Here is a 20,507-nt window from a genome sequence, read left to right as displayed (position 1 = left end):
AAGTAAAGGTCTTCAGGGAAGATTTCAGATGTTAACAGTCATCACTACCCAGTGGATGGATGGAGTCATGGCAAGGTTAATCCTAAAGAGTAAATACTGTGAAAGCCATTCCTATTTATTTGGTCTTATAAATCTTTTTTTTAAAAAAGCAAGATTTTCTCATTAATTGAATTTTGACCCATGGAATAGTGCATTTAGTGAGAGACTGCAATTAGGAGGCAGAAATTTTGGGTATAAGTCCTTGATGTACCACTTCCTGGCTTTGTGAGCTTGGGCAATTTTTCTAATGTCTCTCTCATTTTCCTTATCGGTGAAAATTACCAATAAAAGGAATGACAGCCTGCCTCACAGAATTATCCTGAGAAGATAGAATGAAAGCACTTTTAAATAAAAGGATGCCATGTGTTGGATATTTTTATTCCCTGACACAAACCTGCTGTAAACAAGAAAAGGTTAGTTGTCTGCAGAGTAGGCAAGGGGAAGCCATTCTGGAATCGAAAACTGCGACGCAGATGATCCGCCCTCGCTTTGGATATTAATAATTTAGTAAGGTCGCCAGGCGGGCCCCAGACAGACAGGTCCACAGCCAGTTCCAAGGACTTGCCGATCTTCTTCCTTCTGTGCCGTTCTCTTTATGACAGCCAGATTGTGCTTTTGTTTTTCATTTTCTCTCTACCCATGCAGGAGACTCAGATCCCACCCCAGTGAATCCTTGCTATGACGGGAGTCACACATGTGCCACCACGGCTCGGTGCCATCCGGCGACAGGTGTAGACTACACCTGCGAGTGTGCATCTGGGTACCAGGGAGATGGACGGAGTTGCGTGGGTAAGAGCCGTACGCTCTGTGTTCCCTCATGGAGTCCTCCAACGTTATGTCCATAGAAGACAAGTGTCTGCTTTGTCATCTCCATAGATGAACGAGTTTAGCAGCTATTCATCTAAATACAGCTATTTAAAAACTAAGCATATTCTGGTTAGGTTTAAGAGGGTAGTTTGGAGGTCGGTGTTTTTGGCTGGGACTCTGAAAATGGCTATTGTAATTCCTGGATATTTTACATTCTCAAATGTTGTCATTTTAATGCGGAATCAAGTATTTTTTTACATTCATTAAAGAGTACATTTTCTGGTTACCTTCAGATTTCAGACATTCACCTATTTCTTTCACTTACTGTATCTCAAAAGCAGTAGTGGAAATTTCTTTACATTTTAAAAGAAAAATCGTTACTTTGTGAAAAACGAAGAGTAGTGAAAAATCGTTACTCTTCTGAATGTTCAGAATTGTTTAAATGTTTAAAGAATTCTCAGAATATTTGTTCAAAACGTATCTCTCTGGGGCTCATACTTGAATGACTTGAAATAAATGTTTATTTTTATGACGATCTGCAACATGCAGCCACATCTGGTGCTTGGACAGCGTATATTTCAACCCCTGTTGAGTCTACCAACCGTTAGTCCCATTGAAACCTCTTAGGGATGAGAGCACATTGCGTTTGCAAACCTTCCACTTGTGGGGACTTTGGTTTAAAAAGCCTTTTCTGTGCTTCTTCCTTCTTAGATGTAAATGAATGTGCAACTGGCTTCCATCGCTGTGGCCCCAACTCTGTGTGTGTCAACTTGCTGGGAAGCTACAGGTGTGAGTGCCAGAGTGGTTATGAGTTTGCAGACGACCAGCACACCTGCATCTGTGAGTGCCAAAACTGTGCCTCTTTTTAGCCAAAATCATGCTGAACCTTGCCCTTGGACTCATTACTATTCCCACCTCCATTATACAGAAGTTTTGTTGGATGGTTTTCTAGAAAACAGACAATTTACATTGAAATAACCCAAAGCTACGGCTCAGTTCCGCCCTGTTTGTTGGGGTTTTGTTTTTGTTTGGGTGTTTTTGTTGTTGTTGTGTTGTTGTTTTTCTCTAAATAGATATTTTTGGTGTAAGTTATGGAAGGATGTTCACCTCTGTCAGGATTGCTGTGTCTCTTGGTGTTTGACCCAATCATGTAACAAGACTATGAACTTCTCTAATACCAACAGGTCTAGATAGAGGTCAAATGTTTCTCAAATTAGAATGAAATGGATTTGTAATTCAAAGAGACCTGTCCCACTTGACTGGTCAAAGAGCACCGTCTGTGATAAATATAGCCTTTCTAGAATTCCAGAAAAATACTTGACCGAAGAGTCGATCCAAAAGAACTAGAATTCCAAATCCATCCCACTGTTAGAGCTAGATGATATTAGAGACAACCCACTTTTTAATCCAGTGAGATGAAAAAGTAGCAGCGATCACAGAGACTCTGTGTGTGTGTGTGTGTGTGTGTGTGTGTGTATGCAGGCATGCAAAGCAGCGGTGCTCTGGGGAGTTATAAACTTTAATCAAGGACAGTTTTTGATGACTGATCTTCATGCCGAGTGTAATAGCCACAAACCATGATCAGCACTTCTCAAATTTTAATATGCATACAAACCATCTAGGGATCTTGTTAAAATTCCTATTCTGATTCACTGGCTCTGTGCTGGGGCCTGAGAACCTGCATCCCTTATAAGCCCCCAGATGTCCCGATGCTGTTGGTGTGCAGATCACACTGTAGAGAGCAGAGTTCACCCATTCGCAGGCCTGGGCTCTTGGACATCCTTGCCTTCTTCTCTTTTCAGTGATCGCCCCGCCTCCCAACCCCTGTGAGGATGGCCGTCACAACTGTGCTCCCGCCAGCCAGGCCCAGTGCATTCACCACGGAGGCAGCTCGTTCAGCTGCGCCTGCCTTCCTGGTTATGCCGGCGACGGGCGCCAGTGCACCGGTGAGTAACTGTGGGCGGCCTCAGCGACCCTGAACGTTGCTTTGGATGCACATCCCCAGGGCCTCTCAGAAGCCTCTCCCTTCCTTTGACTCACATCGCCGTGGAACTGCCGAAAGAGAAAGAAAAGGTGTCCTTTGAGTCAGAAACAGAGGCGGAGGGTGATTGCCCTGGGACCAGATTGTTGAGCATGTATGGTTGTCCTTGGAAGAGCCGTGCCTGGAGCAGTGGGGAGACCCTGCCAGCTTGTAGCCTTCTGTTCCCTGGAGCTAGTGTAGCCAGGAGGGATGTGGGGAAAGGCATATATCCTACTGAGCGGAAGTCTCCATCCTTCAATCTCTCTGGCTAATGGCTTAATTCAGCACTTCCAGTCCTGCCTAATTTTTAGTTGCTATTCCCCTGCGTGAAGTGGTAATTTAAGCAATCTCTAAACATACATACAGTTCTTTCTGTGTAATTTATTCCCTTTCTTCTCTCTCTCTGGAAGGGGAGAGGGAGAGAGAGAGAAAAGAAATAAATCCACAGATATAAAAGGATATTAATGCATACCTAAGTACTCAAAGCTTTTCTCCCAGAAATCTAACTATCTTTAAGACTTCATACTGAACTTTATGAAATCACGAAACCAGAAAGCAGGACTAACTGTTCAAATTTAACTTAGAAATGTATGAGGTTGTTACTGAAAAACTAGGCATAACACTGATTATAAATGTTCATGAAACTGGGATTAGTAGTACCTTAATATAGAGATCATTCAGTAAATCTACGTAATCACTAAAGATCTTCAAAACATCTGTCAGTAATGCACACAAATAATGGTTAAATGAGACACTGGGGATGAGAGGATGGTGGGAAAAGGGTTGGTTTTAGGAATATAAACCTAAAATGCAGGCTTTCCCTCTCTCATCAAATTGCTTCTTGCCTCTACCCCCGTATACCTGGGCCCACTGAGCTGATTTGCTAAGAACAGCCTTGTAACTCCTGGGAGCTTCTTAACTGATTGAATAGCTTGGCCCTGACCTCCTCGCTAGATGTTTGATTCTCCTCCTTCCTTTTCCCTTTGGTTTCAGCAGGACAGGCTGAGTGGACCAGCAGCCTGAAGGCATATGTTATTGACAGAACAGACATGTCAGGGCAGCACAGCCCCTCTACTCCTTTCCAGATGTGGGGTTTTTCAGGATTGTCTGAACCTGGCTCTTTAATGTGTCCACTTCTGCTGTACAGAAGCTCAGCTGTATGGTTTACATTTGAAAACATAGTTTCTATTGAAATGACCCAAAGTTGTGGCTCAGTTCAACCCTGGGGTTTTTTTTTTTCTCCCTAAAAACACCCCCAGGTTTAGACAGAGCTCAGGTGCTTTTCAAGTTAGGATGAGGTAGCTTTGTAAGTCACAGATGCTTGTCCCAGTTGACCGGCCAGAGAGCTCCATGTGTAATAGATACTCTGTACAGACAGAGGTACCCTCTGGGTCTGGAGGGAGGGGTGTCAGGTGACACACATAAACTTCTCATGTTTCTGCTAAGCCCAGCAGTGGAAATACTGCTCTTTCCACCTCGTGGGATCCATCATTCTGTTCGATTTAACACACTACTGGCTCTCAGAAAGGAGAATGCACAGAGGAAAAAATCTTGTCAGTAGAATTTCATATTTAAACATCTGGCTGCGCAGGTCAGCAGAGATGGTGTTTTGAAAGTATTTCATTCCTTAGGTCTTTGGTTTAAAACAAAGAAGTTGAAATTATTGCAGCTTAGATGTGATGAGTGTTAAAATCAGAATGTTAATGTAGGTGAGCTGCTTCTTGTCCTAACCCCTTCTAGAATCATTCTCTCTCCCTTCTTTAACTTCTGCTTGTCCTGTAGGACTTGGGTTCCATTTTGGGGTCATATTAGGATCCTGAAATTAGCTACTTTTCCATGCTGGGAGTTTTATAGGGCTGTCATTCTTTGTTATCGTTGTCTTCTTGCTGATTTCTGCCATTTTCAGTTGTCCCTGTTTTATCTCTGGTTCTCTATTTTTGAGATTCTCTCTGGAACCCACAAACTTAAAAATAGGCCAAGCCCATCCATTGCTTCCCCAGTGTATTAGTGATCTACTGCAGCATAACCAATTCCCCCAAAACATAGCAGCTTAAAACAATACACATTATTTTTCTCTATATGGTCTAGTCAGGGGGTCTCTGTCAGACCTGGGGCCTCATCTGAAGGCCCAGGTGGGGAAGGAGCCTCACGTGGTTATATATTGGCAGGATTCAGTTCCCCAAGGACTATCGGACTGAGAGCCTCGGGTCCCCGCTGGCTGTTGCCTGGAGGTGACCTTCAGCTTCTTGCCACATGGACCTCTCCTACAAAGTAGCTTCCTTCATCAAAGCCAGCAGCAGGAGGTCTGCCAGCAGGTTGGCAGTGATCACAAAAATGACATCCCCTCAATACTGCTTTAGTGTCTTGGTTGGAAGCAAGTTACTCAAAGGAAGGGGATTCCATAAGACACTGAATATCAGGAGGAAGGGATCTTTGGGGACCATCTGAGAGGCTGCCTGCCATAGTCAGTTACCCTGTGGTTGCCGTCCAAGCTTCCAGACTGTGGGGTAGTAGAGAATGAATAGTCATTTTCCTAAAGACCTGTGCTGTGCATAAATCAGGCTGGGCTAATCATGAAGGAGGCTTGCAGGATAAGTATATAAATGTGTGTGTGTGTGTGTGTGTGTATTTTTAAAGGCATGTCACAGTGTGCATGTGTCCCAGTGACCATAGCGATAGAGAAAAAAGAGAAAAATAGAGATGAAGGCTCTATTTTGTGGAAAGTGCGCACACTTGAAACACACATTTGTTTTCACTCCATCAGAGTAGCATTAAAAGGGTGTGTGGGTTTTTCTCCAGCCAGTTTGTTAAAAACCAGATTCCCCGGGGAGGCTGCACTTGGCTTTGGGTTCTCGACCTAGTCTGAGTCACGAAGAGGAATTACTTTTATGCAACTAGAATGAAATCTTTCCAGCTCCCCTCAGTGGGGATTGATTTCAGCCCTGCATTGGTGCGAGCTGGATATTTCTCGGGCATGTTTGTCCCTGCAGATCTTGATGATCCTGCCGGGGAGAAAAGCAGAGTGTTTTGAGCTGGGACCTTTCCTCACGTGTGAGTTGAGGGTACTGGGTTACAGATGGCCCATTATCCAGAGAAGGGCCATGAGGAGAGGTACTTCCACCGTCCTCTCTCGTGGTTTCTATGGGAAGCATGTAGATGCTGGGTAAGGTATAGTAAAGTTGGCGTGGCCACAGCCGAAGCAGAGAAGAAGCTGATTATACTCACAGGTCCCAGAGAGAGTGGGTCACTGCATGCCACGCAGGATCCAAAGGGCACAGCCAGCAGCAGGGTTCTTGACCGAGTAGGTGGGGAGCAAGAACTCGTGGGCCGAAGCCTTTGTTGGGGTCTGGAGGCGGGTCGAGGTGAGTTGGCGCCAGGAAATTTCACTGGGTGGTTCAAAAGCAAAGCAGGGGAGGTAGAGAGGGAGAAGCTCGGGTCCAGGGGTTGGGTTTGTTTTGAAGGGATTTCAGCTGGTTTTGGGTGTGGGCTCAGAAGTAAGGCAGGGAGAAGAATGTTGAAGCACCAAAGCATGAACTCAAAATAGACAATTTTTAATAGAGTTTCCAAACAGGTTTTCTTAGCAGCTTGGTAGAGGACAGAATGGAGAATTACACTCAGAATAAGCCATCTTGCATTATCTGACTGGTAAGGGGCTCAACTCTGCCTTGACCTCAGTGTTCTACCAGTCCTTGAAGACCCCAACAGTGATGGTTAAGCAGCCCCCCGTCCCCAGTGGTGTAACAGGAAGCTCCTCCCTTGCCAAGGGGTCGAAAGTCTCTCTGCACTTGCTCTCGACACCTGACCGCCTGTGAAATTGGGAAGACTTCTTTACACAGAAGCTCGGGTTTCCCCCGCGCACTCCTCAGGGTTGGCGCTCCTAAGGAGGGGTGTAGCCTGCTCTGTGCCCAGGCCCTGGAGTAGCTGGCGAGGCTCCAGTTTCCTTTCACGGTGCAAGGTTCTCCGAAGAGGTGCTGGGCACTCTGCTTCAGGGAGTCTTAACTGTCTCCAGCTTTGGGGGACAGGTGTTGCTCACTTGTGCTGCTTTCAGTCTCTTCAGAGACTTTCTCCCTGTTGGTGGTTCATCAGTTATTGTCTCCGCATGACTTTGGTATCTGTGGGAGGATGGCTGCTCTTTCGGGTCTGGTCAGAATTCCTAGGCCATGGGCTTTAAGAACATAACTCGGTACCTCTGGGGAGTCCTCTTTCTCTTAGTTCAAAAATAATCACAAGCAACTGATACGTGGTTTCTAGAAATAGGCCCTGTATCTCAGGAATTCCTGCTTCCTGCCATTGCCTGGGGTTCCTGTTACCATGAGAAGTACTTTTAGCCTATGCATTATGAATAGCTTTAATTTCCTGCATTTGGCTGGATGTTAATTTTTACAGCTTTGGTTTTATAGCATCTTCCAGTCCCAAGGATCTGGATGGGCACCAGCTTCATCCAGCTGGGCATTTGAGTTGTCCTTCTGAAGAGACAGAGGGCCAACCTCAAAGATAATTAAATATGACAATATAGAATCCATGATGATTGGATTGGAGATAAGCTTTTTGTTGTTGTAATTATTTTTATTTGGCTTATTTTTGGTTAACTGAGGAGCTAACCAGCAAACCTTGTTTGATTCTAACCTTGCAAATGAATTTACAACCACTTCCCAGCCTTTGTCAGTGAAAGGAAGGTGACTAGACAGGCCCACTGCTCATCTAGGCAGAGCCTCTCTGGGTGGCATTAAACTTGGTTGTGTCGGGCATTCACGGGTTTTGGACTTCAGAGTAAACTAATTTACGTGCAGTAAACTCCCTGAGCCTGAGGATAAGCAGTATAAGTAATTACATCGCTAATTACGATGTCAGAGACTCCTCTCCCCTGAACAGAATGCCTGTGTTGTGTATCCAGCACATCCACTTACTGGTACCTGGGCAAGGCCCTTAGTCATGGGAAGGTGGCTCAGTGAAAGCATGGTCACAGCAAGGGTGGCACTGATCGCCCTAGAAGAGGTTTCACCTGGGTCCCGGAGGCTGAGCGAGGAGCCACGTCTGATTGACGTCACATTCAGGGCTGTAAGTCTACGGCTTCCAGGGTGCGATGTGTCTCTGCACGAGCTGTACAGAATTGATGCAATTCTGTCCTTCTGGGACTCCTCTTCTCTAGGTTTGACACCGATCACCCCGTCCCACATTTTTCCCTGTTCACAGATTTTAAAAACATTTCTTGGATGTTACCTCAGATGTGACTACTCTTTTATTTTCAGTTGAGCCTTGATCAGATCTACACCCTTTATCCTTCTTTCACTCAGGAAGACTTCCTGTCTCTGAAGAGGGCTTATCTCAACCACTGGCCATTGGTTTCAACAGTTATATTTTCAGACTTTTATTTATTTATTTTTTTGGCAGCAGGGTGGAGCGGGGGTGGTGTCTTGCTATTGTCAGCCTGTGCTGATTTCAGTAAATAAAAGGAATGTAAGTCAGCCTTTGTTTGAAGTTTCAGGATGTTGCAGTTTTGAGAAATGTGAGAATTAATCCTCATGGTACCATATGGAGAATGTTAGGACCTGAATTGTTTGTACTGATAAGCCAGACAAATTTAGATTTTCTTTTCTATGTGTTGTTTCAAAATCTCTGATGATATTTTTCTTATACTTTTCTATTTCTTCTAAAGGTGGAAAGTAAAGAAAATTTCTGATTAATTGGGCATTCTAGGTAGTAGGACTCTCTGACTATGTAAGATTGAATGTGCTTCTAACTTAGTTGAAGAAGTATTTGGAGCCTCAATGAGTTCTTTGCATCTGTAAATCAGTGCTATAGGGAGATGGTGCCAATAAGGAAAGGAAAAAAAAACTATTGTTATGTATATTTATTATATGGAATACAATGGAAGGGAATGAATGGTTTATGGACTAAAGGCTAGTTCAAAGGTAAAAACTTCCTGGAATTCACTGTAGATGAAAGATGCCAGGATATATTTCTCTGTGAAGCATATGTTTTTTGTTTTTTGGTTTTTTCTTTTTGCGGTACGAGGGCCTCTCACTGCTGTGTATAGGGAGATGGTGCCAATAAGGAAAGGAAAAAAAAAACTATTGTTATGTATATTTATTATATGGAATACAATGGAAGGGAATGAATGGTTTATGGACTAAAGGCTAGTTCAAAGGTAAAAACTTCCTGGAATTCACTGTAGATGAAAGATGCCAGGATATATTTCTCTGTGAAGCATATGTTTTTTGTTTTTTGGTTTTTTCTTTTTGCGGTACGAGGGCCTCTCACTGCTGTGGCCTCTCCCGCCGCGGAGCACAGGCTCCAGACGCGCAGGCTCAGCGGCCATGGCTCACGGGCCCAGCCGCTCCGCGGCACGTGGGATCTCCCCGGACCGGGGCACGAACCCGCGTCCCCTGCATCGGCAGGCAGACTCTCAACCACTGCGCCACCCGGGAAGCCCCTGAAGCATATGTTTGATTTCTACACTGAACGTGTCCTTCGACTTTGGACTGTTAAACTTGCCTTTAAGGTGCCGACATGTTTCTGCACAAAGTCTTCTGAAGTGGAGCCCCCATGGTTGATCCATGCGCACTGAAGCCATGTGGTGGCATAGATTGTGTGCAGTGAAGTCATGCTCCTTCCTTCCTTCCTTCCCTCCCTCCCTCCCTGACCACTGCAGATGTTGATGAATGCTCGGAAAACAGATGTCACCCCTCGGCCACCTGCTCCAATACTCCTGGCTCCTTCTCCTGCCGTTGCCAACCTGGATATCATGGGGATGGATTTCAGTGCACACCTGGTAAGGTCTGGGGGGCCAGATCAGGCACAGAAAACTCCCGGATCCTTCAATGCTGTTTCTCTACAGCACCTCAGCCCACTCTTGACTTATCCGGGTCTGAGGCCTGAGTTGGTGGATTTTCCAGGCGCTGGATTTTTTCCTGCATTATTTCTGGCTGCCTAGTTTACTGATAGTTCACTGGTTATTAGCATTCTGGGAGGCCCGACGTATGACCCATCCATGGTCCTACCTAGTAGCAGTTCTGGTTAACTCTCTTGGTGATATGCTTTGCCTTGATAAGTGCAATTTAGATGAAGCCTTGAGATCGAGCTGACCGACCAGGAGGCACATGCACTAGTGAGCTGGGAGTTAGCCCCCATGGTGACTGTTCTAGTAGAACTTGGCTAACACGGTGCAGTCTAGCAACTGCCCTTGACCTGGAGTTTCTCAGACTTCAGCTCTGGACCTCAGGGGATGAACACAGTTTTAATTGTTTTGTCTGGAGTCTCTTGGGATGTTTGGACAGAAGTCGTGGGTTGCTCTTCATTTTACCCAAATAGCAATAGGACCCTGAGGGCTGAGGGGAGAGGCTGTTTCACTGTATAATCAAGCCAGGACTTACAGGGTAAACTGCGGGAATTAGGGAGAAATTAGGTAGATAGTGGCAGAGCTAAAATAAGAACCCAGGACTCCAAAGTTCCGGCGCCTTGCTATTTTTCCCATGTTATCCTGTCTTCCAGTTATAGAAAAAAAAGAAACCCTCAGGAGACTTTGAGGCTGGCTGGTAAAAGTGGATGGGTTGCAATGCCTTTTACTCCTCCTTTGTATCCCCTCTGCTCTGGTCCCGGAAGACCCCACCTCTGGACCGAGACCCTGTGAGCACCAGCAGCGTGATGCCCAGGCCCAGCGTACTCATCCTGTTGGCCAGCTCCACATCCCGCAGTGCGATGAGCAGGGCCACTTCCTGCCACTGCAGTGTCATGGCAGCACTGGCTTCTGCTGGTGCGTGGACCCCGACGGTCAGGAAGTCCCTGGCACCCGGACCCCACCCGGCTCCGTCCCGCCTCGCTGCGGACCACGAGGTAAGCCAGTCAGGAAGGACAGCTGGTCCCAGCACAGGCCTGGGGCAGGACGGCAGAACGGTGCTTACTGTGGGGTAGATTATAACCCCTGCCCAGACCGCGCCGACTCAGGGCTGACCACCATCCTTGCCTAGCCTCCTTCCTCCTAGGAACACCTGAATGGTGGGCACACACGCATGTGCCCGTTCATCTTACAGGGACACAGAGACCCGTGCATGACTTGCACGTTGGACTCCAGCCTCTTAGACCAAGTACAAGACTAGAAGTTGAGACTGAGTGTGGAGGTCAGGCTGAGGTCACTGCCCAAATCTGTTACTGCAGCTCAGGGAGATCTTAGAGCTTGATGACCTTGCCAGACCAGCCTCTTGTCCAAAAGGAACCCTGCCTTCCCATGTAACTTTGTATCGCTTAACTCTGACTTCTGGAGTGCAGGAAACAGTCTGAAGGCCGTTTTAGTATCAGTGGGAAAAATAAGTATGACACGTGTAGGTGGATGCAGCTAGTTTGCTCTAAGCAAGTAACCCCAGCCCTCTCTAGACAGGCTCACATGTCGATGGGGAATCCCTCTTGCTACTTCCACCTTTAGAAGAGACACAGGAACCTGTTTTGTTAGCCTGCGTGACCTGAGATGCAGCGCGTGAACCTGTCTGTTACCGTCTGAGCCCTCCCCACCTGTGTGAGGCGTGGTTTCCAAGCGCTCACAGTTATGCCAACTGCAGGTTGCCAAGGCAGGTTTCTACGCCTCGCTGAGTTGTTCAAAGATGGGAAGAACTTTTTCTTTTAATACAGAAGAACTTTATTATGAAGAACATAGAATTGGTTTGGTATCATTTTAGCCAAAATAATTCCTGTACATATCCATGAGCTTGCTATTCAAAGATCCATTTTTACTATTGAAAAGGGTTCCGTAAGTACTAGTCTTGGCTTTTAATGTATGAGAGTAAGAACTGGAGAATTACTACCAGTTTTGATCCTTTCGATAATATGAATTGTGGTGGCCAGGACATTAGTGGTTCTAAGATTCATATAAGTAAAAATTGTTAATGCTTGATCTACATGTATATATACCCTTGCTTCCACAGTGACACTCCTAGTTCCTCTCTGTCCCTATTTTTAGGAAAATATTTTACAGGTCCAAAAAAAAAAAAAGGAATACAGAGAAATTCTGTTTCACTCATGCCTAGTCTTTAGAAAGTCTTGGTTTGAACTCCACCTGGGGTTTGAAGAAATCAGATGGTTGGGAGGCACCTTAAGGGAATGGTTCAGAATTCTCTGAAATTTATTAAGACAGGCACGTGTTAAGAACAGTGATCCAGAAGGGAGCCAAGAGAATGAAAAGTTAATTACTAAAAGAAGAACATGTTCCTTTGTGCAGACTCTTTCCCATGGCCAAGCTTCTCTCTTGGTGCTGGTTTGGCTTCGGCTGCCATTTCTGACCAGTCTCATCTGCATAATGGGGTCAGCTTTGAAGGGAGAGAGAACACTCTGTGCCCCAAATTTAAAAATATTTAAAACCCTGCCAACCAGAAATAGAAATAAACCCATGGTTGGATCAAGAAGTAGCTTGAAATAATAAAGAATGATTGGGATGCCCACGTGTAGGTGACGTGAGGTGCCCCTATCCCAGAAGCCGACTGTGCTGTGTGTCGCATTCCAAACAAAGAGATGGGCCGCGTTGGGTGGTCCCCTGAGAATCGATCCTCTGAGTTTGTTATGTGGATCTGGGGCAGTGCTGGGAACTTCTCCAGGGGATCCCACCTTGTGATGGATGGTGAGTGTCTGAGGAAGTGGCATTTCCTTCTCTGGGTCCTTTGAGACACATCTGGGTGAGGAAGTCAGTCTCTCCTTCTCCAAGATGTTTTAAAAAGAGCTTTGCTTCTTGTGGGTCATAAGCTAGAGAGACAGCCTGAAGGGCATCCGTTTCCCCCAAACGTCGTGAGTCTTGGAGTTGTGTTCATTGGGTTTGAGCTCGGAAGATTTTATTCACCATCCTTTCCTAGGGGAAGTGTAGGTGCTGGAGCCCAAATGTAATGTTTCCAACTGTTCTTTGAAGCCATTGGAGGTTTTGACCAAAGGAGTGACATGAAATGAGTTTTTTTTAAAGGGACTCTTTCTGGCTGCTAGTTGAGTTTACAGTGGGGTGGTGGAAAGGGTGGGCAGGAAAGACGCTGGAAGCAGGGAAACCAGTAAGAAGGCTATCGTAGTAATCCTGGCATAAGATGACGGGTGGGTGTGGTGAGATGTGAAGATATACAACTGACAGTTTTTGACATATCCAACGTGGAGAGTGAGAGAAGGGAGTCAGGGATGACTGGGCCTGAGCAATGGAAAGATGCAGGTGCTGTCTACTGACATGGAAAAGTCTAGGGGAGAGCAGCTTTGATGGGGGAAAGCCCAGTTTTTGTTCTCCTCCGAGATCTGTTACCCATCCACATGGTGGTATAAGTAGGCACTTGGCTGTATGATTCTACAGACCATAGGCATGAATTGCAGGAATTAATGAAGAAGTACCTTCTACTTACATTCCTTTAGGTAATCCTATCTTAGGAGGCTGTACAAGTTAAACTGCCTGAAGCAGTCCTCTCAGAGAACCACCGTGTTTGGGACAGAGCCTTGGCAGCCCTGTGGAAGCCGTCTGGGAAAAAAATTGCAGGCAGAGAAACTGCTCTGCAAGGGCAGCTAACAGGAGTTTAAGCATGGTGGTGAGGAAGGGGGGTATGGGCGTGGGGGGCAGGTAGAAGGATGGGGAAGGAAGCTGGAGAAAGGAGGGGACAGAGCAACATGGTGGGAAGCTGGAGCTTTGGGCTTCCCTGGTGGTGCAGTGGTTGAGAGTCCACCTGCCAATGCAGGGGACATGGGTTCGTGCCCCAGTCCGGGAAGATCCCACATGCCGCGGAGCAGCTGGGCCTGTGAGCCATGGCCACTGAGCCTGCGCGTCCGGAGCCTGTGCTCCGCAACGGGAGAGGCCACAGCAGTGAGAGGCCCGCGTACCGCAAAAAAAAAAAAAAAAGAAGGTTCAGCTTTGAGATAAGTCCAGAGCAGGGCGTCCAATGGACTTCACTGAGCTGGAGTGTCTCACAGTCAGTGTCAAGTTGTTTGCCACCAACTCTCCTGCGCTCACAGATACTAATTACAGTAGGTTTTACTTTTACTCAATATAGTTTTCCAGATATTCAGAGCCACGTAAGTAGGGCATTCAGTAATACCTTCTAAGACACGCTGGCCAGTGTCAAGACAGCCCTCTCGGACGCAGGTCCTGGAGTTTGAAACAAGAAAGAATAAATATTGGCTTTAAGCATCATGTAGGCCCTGAGTCCCCAAGGACTGTTAGACGCCCCTTCCCAGGCTGAGCGAGCCTTGCACCCCAGGTGTTACCTCCTCTTGTTCTTTCCTGATGTGGCTGGGCCTTGATGACAATCCTTCTGGCCTAAGGAGACAGGAGCATCAGGATGACCCCTACTCCTGATTCCTGTGGAGAACTTCTTAGAGCACTTTGCTACTCAGGGCCAGCATCCAGGGGCTTGGCTGAGGCGTCGTTAATGGACACGAGGAGGAAGAAGGCCAGGAGTGGGGATCTTGAGCCACATGCTACATTCCATCCTTGGTTCACAATCAAAGGCTTTTTGTCCCCACCTGCTCAGAGCCCACCCAGAGGCCCCGGACCGTCTGTGAGCGCTGGAGGGAAAGCCTACTGGAGCACTACGGTGGCACACCAAGGGACGACCAGTACGTGCCCCAGTGCGATGACATGGGCTACTTCCTGCCCCTGCAGTGCCACGGGAAGAGTGACTTCTGCTGGTGTGTGGACCAGGACGGCAGAGAGGTGCCAGGCACCCGCTCCCAGCCAGGCATCACCCCTGCATGTAAGCACCCAGGGGCAGCATCTGAGGTGTCCCTGAAGGAAAGCTGCCAGCTGCGGGTGAAGGTGGGGGAATGAGGGGTGAACAGGGCCAACAGAAAGAAGTCGCTAATAAGCCGTGTTGATTTATAACCTGGTCTGCCCCAGATCCCGATTCAGATTTAACATTTGGTTTTGTTATTTACAGTTTCCGTAATTAGAACATCTGGAACTAAATTCAATATGCAATTCCTCCTCCCTTCCCCTACTCTGAGTCCAGGGTGAAAGGGGACACGTGTCACCCTAGGGCCCCAGAGAGAAGCTGACACAACACTGGCTCTGGATTTTTTCCCTTAAAAAAAAACAAAAAAAAAAGGGGGCTTCCCTGGTGGCGCAGTGGTTGGGAGTCTGCCTGCTAATGCAGGGGACACGGGTTTGAGCCCTGGTCCGGGAAGATCCCACATGCCGCGGAGCAACTAGGCCCATGAGCCACAACTGCTGAGCCTGCGCGTCTGCAGCCTGTGCTCCGCAACGAGAGGCCGCGATAGTGAGAGGCCCGCGCACTGCGATGAAGAGTGGCCCTCGCTTGCCACAACTAGAGAAAGCCCTCGCATGGAAACGAAGACCCAACAGCAAAAATAAATAATTAATAAACTCCTACCCCCAACATCATCTTTTTATTTTTTTATTTTATTTTTTTGCAGTACGCGGGCCTCTCACTGTTGTGGCCTCTCCCGTTGCGGACGCGCAGGCTCAGCGGCCATGGCTCACGGGCCCAGCCGCTCCGCGGCATGTGGGATCTTCCCGGACCGGGGCACAAACCCGTGTCCCCTGCCTCGGCAGGCGGACTCTCAACCACTGCGCCACCAGGGAAGCCCTCAACATCATCTTAAAAAAAAAAAAAAAAACTTTCTCCTTTGTTCTGAGGGGAATGTTTTGTCGTCTCCCTCCCCAGTAATTGGCAGTGATTTACATAATTGATCTTTGGGAAAAAACCCTAGAAATTATCATTTCTTTTAAGGAACATCTGGAGCACATCTGTCCAGGGTAAAAACTTTTGATGTTTCTGGAGGCTCTGGTATGTGGGAAAGTAACTTTTCTTCCCCTCCCCCACCCACCCCGTTTCCTTTCCTCTCTGTTCCTCACACCCTCCTCTTCCCCACGGCAGGTATACCCACGCTTGCTCCGCCCACAGCCCGGCCCACGCCCCGGCCCGACGTGACCCCTCCACCTGTGGGCACCTTCCTGCTCTATGCCCAGGGCCAGCAGATCGGCCACTTGCCCCTCAATGGTACCAGGCTTCAGAAGGACACAGCCAAGACCCTGCTGTCGCTGCATGTAAAGTGGATTTCTCCCCCGGGGGCGGGTCTGCATCGGGATTCCAGATCTGGGCAAGGCCTGAGGTGGCGGGGGAGCCTGGAGGGTTTCTGGGCTGCGGTCTTCGGGAGCCTGACACACAGAAGAGGAGGGGTCTCTCTCTGGCTGGGAGTCACGTCTGACTGACCAAGGCCGCTTTCTCCAGTTGGTTCATGGGGTTTCGGATATGTGGTAAGGGAATTTCAGAGTTGTCAGCATATTGAGGCAGCATGTGGGGCTCCAAGGGAAAATGTCAGAAGGTAAACCCAAGTCCCCAGCACTCTCTTTAAGCCACAGACATCTCTGCAGAGGTCATGGAAGCCAACTAATGACGGCCTCATCGTTGCAGCCCTCTGCCTTCCCATTTGGTTCTGTCAACCAGCCTCTTATCTTCTCTGACTCCGTCACAGATGAAACTTTGGGGAGCGTGTGATCATGGAAAGGAATGGACAGGGCTTTCCCCAGGGGATGCTGGCTGCTTCCTGAGCCAGCAGCCTCCCTATGGTCAAGGCTCTCCATTTTGGAGAAGGGATTTCTTCTCTAAAATGGAGAAAAGAGAAGGGAGTTCACCAGAAAGGCACTGATGCTTACAATGGAAAATCGCCTAATTCCATTTCTAAACTTCACGCTCCAGGTACTTGTTCATCTATGAAAAAGAATAATACACCGTCCATGTTTACAACATTTACTTCAGTTAATGAATAACCTCTTATCTGGTCCAAAAAAGTTTAGAAGTAGCCGGTGTTCAGAAAACAATGTGGGTTTTTTTTTTTTTTTTTTTTTCAAGATGTGAGTTGTATATGCGTTTCCAAATACTCGCTGCTGTTTTGTAAAGTTTCTCTAAAAGAGAAAATTGTCATCACCTCAAGCTGTCTATTTATTTCAAGATGTGAGTTGTATATGCATTTCCAAATACTCGCTGCTGTTTTGTAAAGTTTCTCTAAAAGAGAAAATTGTCATCACCTCAAGCTGTCTATTTATTCTAGCCAAGTCAGGTGGCTTCACTGCATTTCTGAACTTGCCTCTGATGAGGGCAGGGTTGTTGATGGTAATGGTGGTGGAACTGAAAGAGAAATGGAATATGGGTTCTAAGCACAGCTTGTGGAAACTTACTTAAACTGGGACTTTTTCCTCCAAGAAACCTTGAAATCATTACATGAGTTAATGGATCCCATGATTCCCTGGGTTAATGGAGGCCCGTGCACCCGTGCCCGAGACAGATGACTTTTAATTTTAAAATTGTACTTGACCTTTAGATCCTCCCATATAAACTGCCCACTCTTCCACAGGAGCCTAATCCTGCCTTGTAGTTTCTTATACTGACTCCTCTCCCAGAGGCAGAAGTTCGGGACAGCCCCAGGAGGCTGTTAGGCAAGCAGGGAGCTTGCATGACCTCAGGGACAGCTGGGTGGCCCCCTGCATGTTGGCTCTGCACATCTGCCAGGCTTCTCAGAGCAGGACTCTGGGTTGGAAATTTAACGAAGCAACTTCTGTGCAGAGTTTCGGAAAGGAATATCACAGACTCAGCATTTAAAAAAAGACTGCATCATTTATTTAGTAATAAGGAAGGAGGGGAGATCTCCCTAGCCAGAGGTCAGGTGACCACCATTCCCCAATTCCTTAACCCATCAAGCTGTAAACTTTCTTTTACACAAGAGTACAACTAAATGACTGCCTTGGAGTAAGAGGCAGAGATGGGGGTAAGGGTGACTGCACCTCAGATAGCAGAAAGATCTCACAGGGGAGGGGAAGGTAAATTTTGTTATATATTGGCAAATTTTAGAAAGGCTTTTTGAAAAAGTGCTGATAACATTTGAAAGAGTCACAGTTTTTGTCCAGTGAAATATTAAGACTTTCTTTGCTGAGACTAGCATTTGTCCTCTAATCACTGAAGGGGCTAATCTTTTCATGAAATCACTTCTGTTTTTACCACCAATAGTAAGTGTGCTTATTGTAGAGCTTACAGTATGTTAATTACTTATTAGGATATTTTATAAGCACTTATGGTATTAATGTTTACAGCAGCCACGTGAAGTAGGTATTGTTATCTTCATTTGGCAAATGAGGAGACAAAGGCATATAGAAGTTCAGTACCAAAGTCACACAGCTAACAAGTGGCCAAGCCTGGCTCTGCCCCGGGAAGTTGGCCTCCATCACCAACACATCTAACCACTGTGCTCGGCTGCCATAAAACCATGCAATGCAGGGTTGTTTGCTGCAGCCATGCATGAGTGAGGCAGCCGAGCATGAAGTCGGGGGAAATGCAAGGAATCCTAATTCTTCCAATTCTGTGTCTTGGTCACAAAGGGCTCCATAGTCGTGGGAATTGATTACGACTGCCGGGAGAGGATGGTGTACTGGACAGACGTTGCTGGACGGACAATTAGCCGCGCCCGTCTGGAATCAGGAGCAGAGCCCGAGACCATCATTAACTCAGGTCAGCAGCTTCACCCAGAAGACAATTCCCATTCCATTTCGTTCTACCAAATCCAAGTTACTTGCCTCTTTTATGCCAAAGTCTCCCCTCTACCTTCTTGATAGGACTCTGAATAGAAAGGGCTTGCGGTAAGAGTTCAAGGTGCGGCTACAGTTGATGCTGCCTGGCCCCAGCCCTGGGGATGCCTGGTGCCATCAGGCTGGGAGGTCTTGTTAGGCTAGAGGGTACTAGGGGTGGCAGAAAAATTAACGCAGGATCTGTTCCTCTGTTGACTCTGTGTGTTTTGACTTAGAAACTCTCAAGACTTTTTTCTTACCCCCAACTATTAAAACACAGTAAGCAGAGCTCTCTGCTTCAGGTTCACCTTTCATAGCTGCCTTTGTTTTATTCCAGGTCTGATAAGCCCCGAAGGACTTGCCATCGACCACTTTCGTAGAACGATGTACTGGACAGACAGCGGCCTGGATAAGATAGAGAGGGCCAGGCTGGACGGCTCTGAGCGCAGGGCCCTCTTCCACACGGACCTGGTGAACCCCCGTGCCATTGCTGTGGATCCAATCCGAGGGTCAGCCGGGCTTCCCTAATTCTCCTCTGTTACCTGTAGATCCTCATTTGAAGCCCTTGGGCTCTAAGTACAGTTGTAGGGGAGGGTCAGAACATGGGCATAAAAGTTCAAAATATATTAAGTTAATAGTATTCACTGAGGATCTACTAGGTGTCAGGTACTGTTTAGGCAAAGACAAGGTCTGTCCTTTACATGGAGTTTATGTTCTACTAGGAGGAAATAGGACAGTAACCTAATGAATAACAAGGAAATTATTAAGCCTGTGATGTGACACATAGAGAATTCAGAGTATGTGAGTGAGACTGGGGGCTACTTTGGATCAGATGATCAGGCCAAGCCTGAGACAGCACTTCAACCGGAATGAAGTCGGTCTCCTCCAGCAACACATTAGGAAATCCCAGTGTTAAACCTTCAAGTGGGGTTACCTGCATTAGTTGGTGAGTAAGCAAAACACAGACACCAGGCATATTATTTCTCTGGCCTCATTTTCACAGTGGCAACAGTCAAAAGAACAATGTTTCCTGTCTATAATTGCTAAGGTCATCAACTGGGACATATAACTTAGTCCTTGTTTCTGTAGGACTTGTTAGAATCAGGGAGGATTTCTATACCTTGAGAAACTCTTGCCATATTTAATGGGGCTTCTACCAAATGAAATTCCAGAGAAAACTTCAAATCAGTAAAGATAACCTTCAGCTTTCATTTTCAGCAGTGTTTTTGACTCAAATGCGTAGTGAAAAGCCTCAAGGATGGTTCTGAAATGTGGGTTCTATACATTGGGGAAGGTTTATCTTTCTCCATTTAATTTATCCACAGCAACTTGTACTGGACAGATTGGAATCGAGAAGCTCCTAAAATTGAATCGTCGTCTTTAGATGGAGAAAATAGAAGAATTCTAGTGAATAAAGACATTGGACTACCCAATGGTTTAACCTTTGACCCCTTCTCCAAATTGCTCTGCTGGGCAGATGCAGGTACTACTACTCATGGAATGCAAATACAGAACACTACAATGTTCAGTAAGCGTGAGCACTCTAACAGATTTTACAGTAAAACCGAATCCCACCATTTAGGACTTCTGGCTTACATTTATAACAGTACAGCAAATGATCTACTCCTTTTAGAGGACACTTTGTAATGACTCCTGTCGTGAATTTCCTGAGGTCCTGGATGTATGTGTTTGAATCAGGTGGTAAGTTTGAGGGCTAGTACTATGTCCAAGCTCCTTGTGTACTGCTTGCCCTTCCTCCACATGAGCACTTGGCACACTTTTTAGGTTAAAAATAAATATTACCCACTGTTGGAATAGACAGGCTTAGATAAATGAACAAGGGTTATTTTCCTTTTTTGCCAGTATTATAACATTTATAAATATGTTACTTTAACAGTCAGTATGCTATTGTGCTGAGGACATTCTGTGAAAAGTGATGTGGCAGGATGGCTTCCTTCAGTAATAAATCTGGGTTGCCCATTCCCGGGTTCTCTCTTTCTGTTGTGTGATTTCATTATTAGCACAGCTGAAAAGATGCTGTTTCATTATAATGCATTTATATTTTTAATAAGTATTTGAAATTTAAATCAGGGTTCCATGAGAAATGTGAAACTTGGAAAT

At 46.5% G+C, this 20,507-nt stretch overlaps 1 protein-coding gene across 1 annotated transcript in view; it reads left to right on the top strand.

Annotated features, from left to right (window-relative positions):
• NID2 (nidogen 2) overlaps positions 1–20,507 on the top strand; it is a 79,590-nt gene that overhangs the window by 57,588 nt on the left and 1,495 nt on the right. Inside the window, exons 9-18 of the mRNA XM_024115320.3 lie at positions 685–828; positions 1,558–1,686; positions 2,649–2,792; positions 9,519–9,638; positions 10,469–10,699; positions 14,341–14,562; positions 15,706–15,875; positions 18,201–18,330; positions 18,724–18,895; positions 19,712–19,869. Of these exons, the coding sequence (XP_023971088.2) occupies positions 685–828; positions 1,558–1,686; positions 2,649–2,792; positions 9,519–9,638; positions 10,469–10,699; positions 14,341–14,562; positions 15,706–15,875; positions 18,201–18,330; positions 18,724–18,895; positions 19,712–19,869 (1,620 nt within the window). The remainder of the gene's footprint in view (positions 1–684; positions 829–1,557; positions 1,687–2,648; positions 2,793–9,518; positions 9,639–10,468; positions 10,700–14,340; positions 14,563–15,705; positions 15,876–18,200; positions 18,331–18,723; positions 18,896–19,711; positions 19,870–20,507) is intronic.

Source organism: Physeter macrocephalus, chromosome 11 (genome assembly GCF_002837175.3).
Source record: "Physeter macrocephalus isolate SW-GA chromosome 11, ASM283717v5, whole genome shotgun sequence".
Taxonomy (NCBI): Eukaryota; Metazoa; Chordata; class Mammalia; order Artiodactyla; family Physeteridae; genus Physeter; species Physeter macrocephalus.
This window is presented reverse-complemented; position numbering and strand designations above follow the sequence as displayed.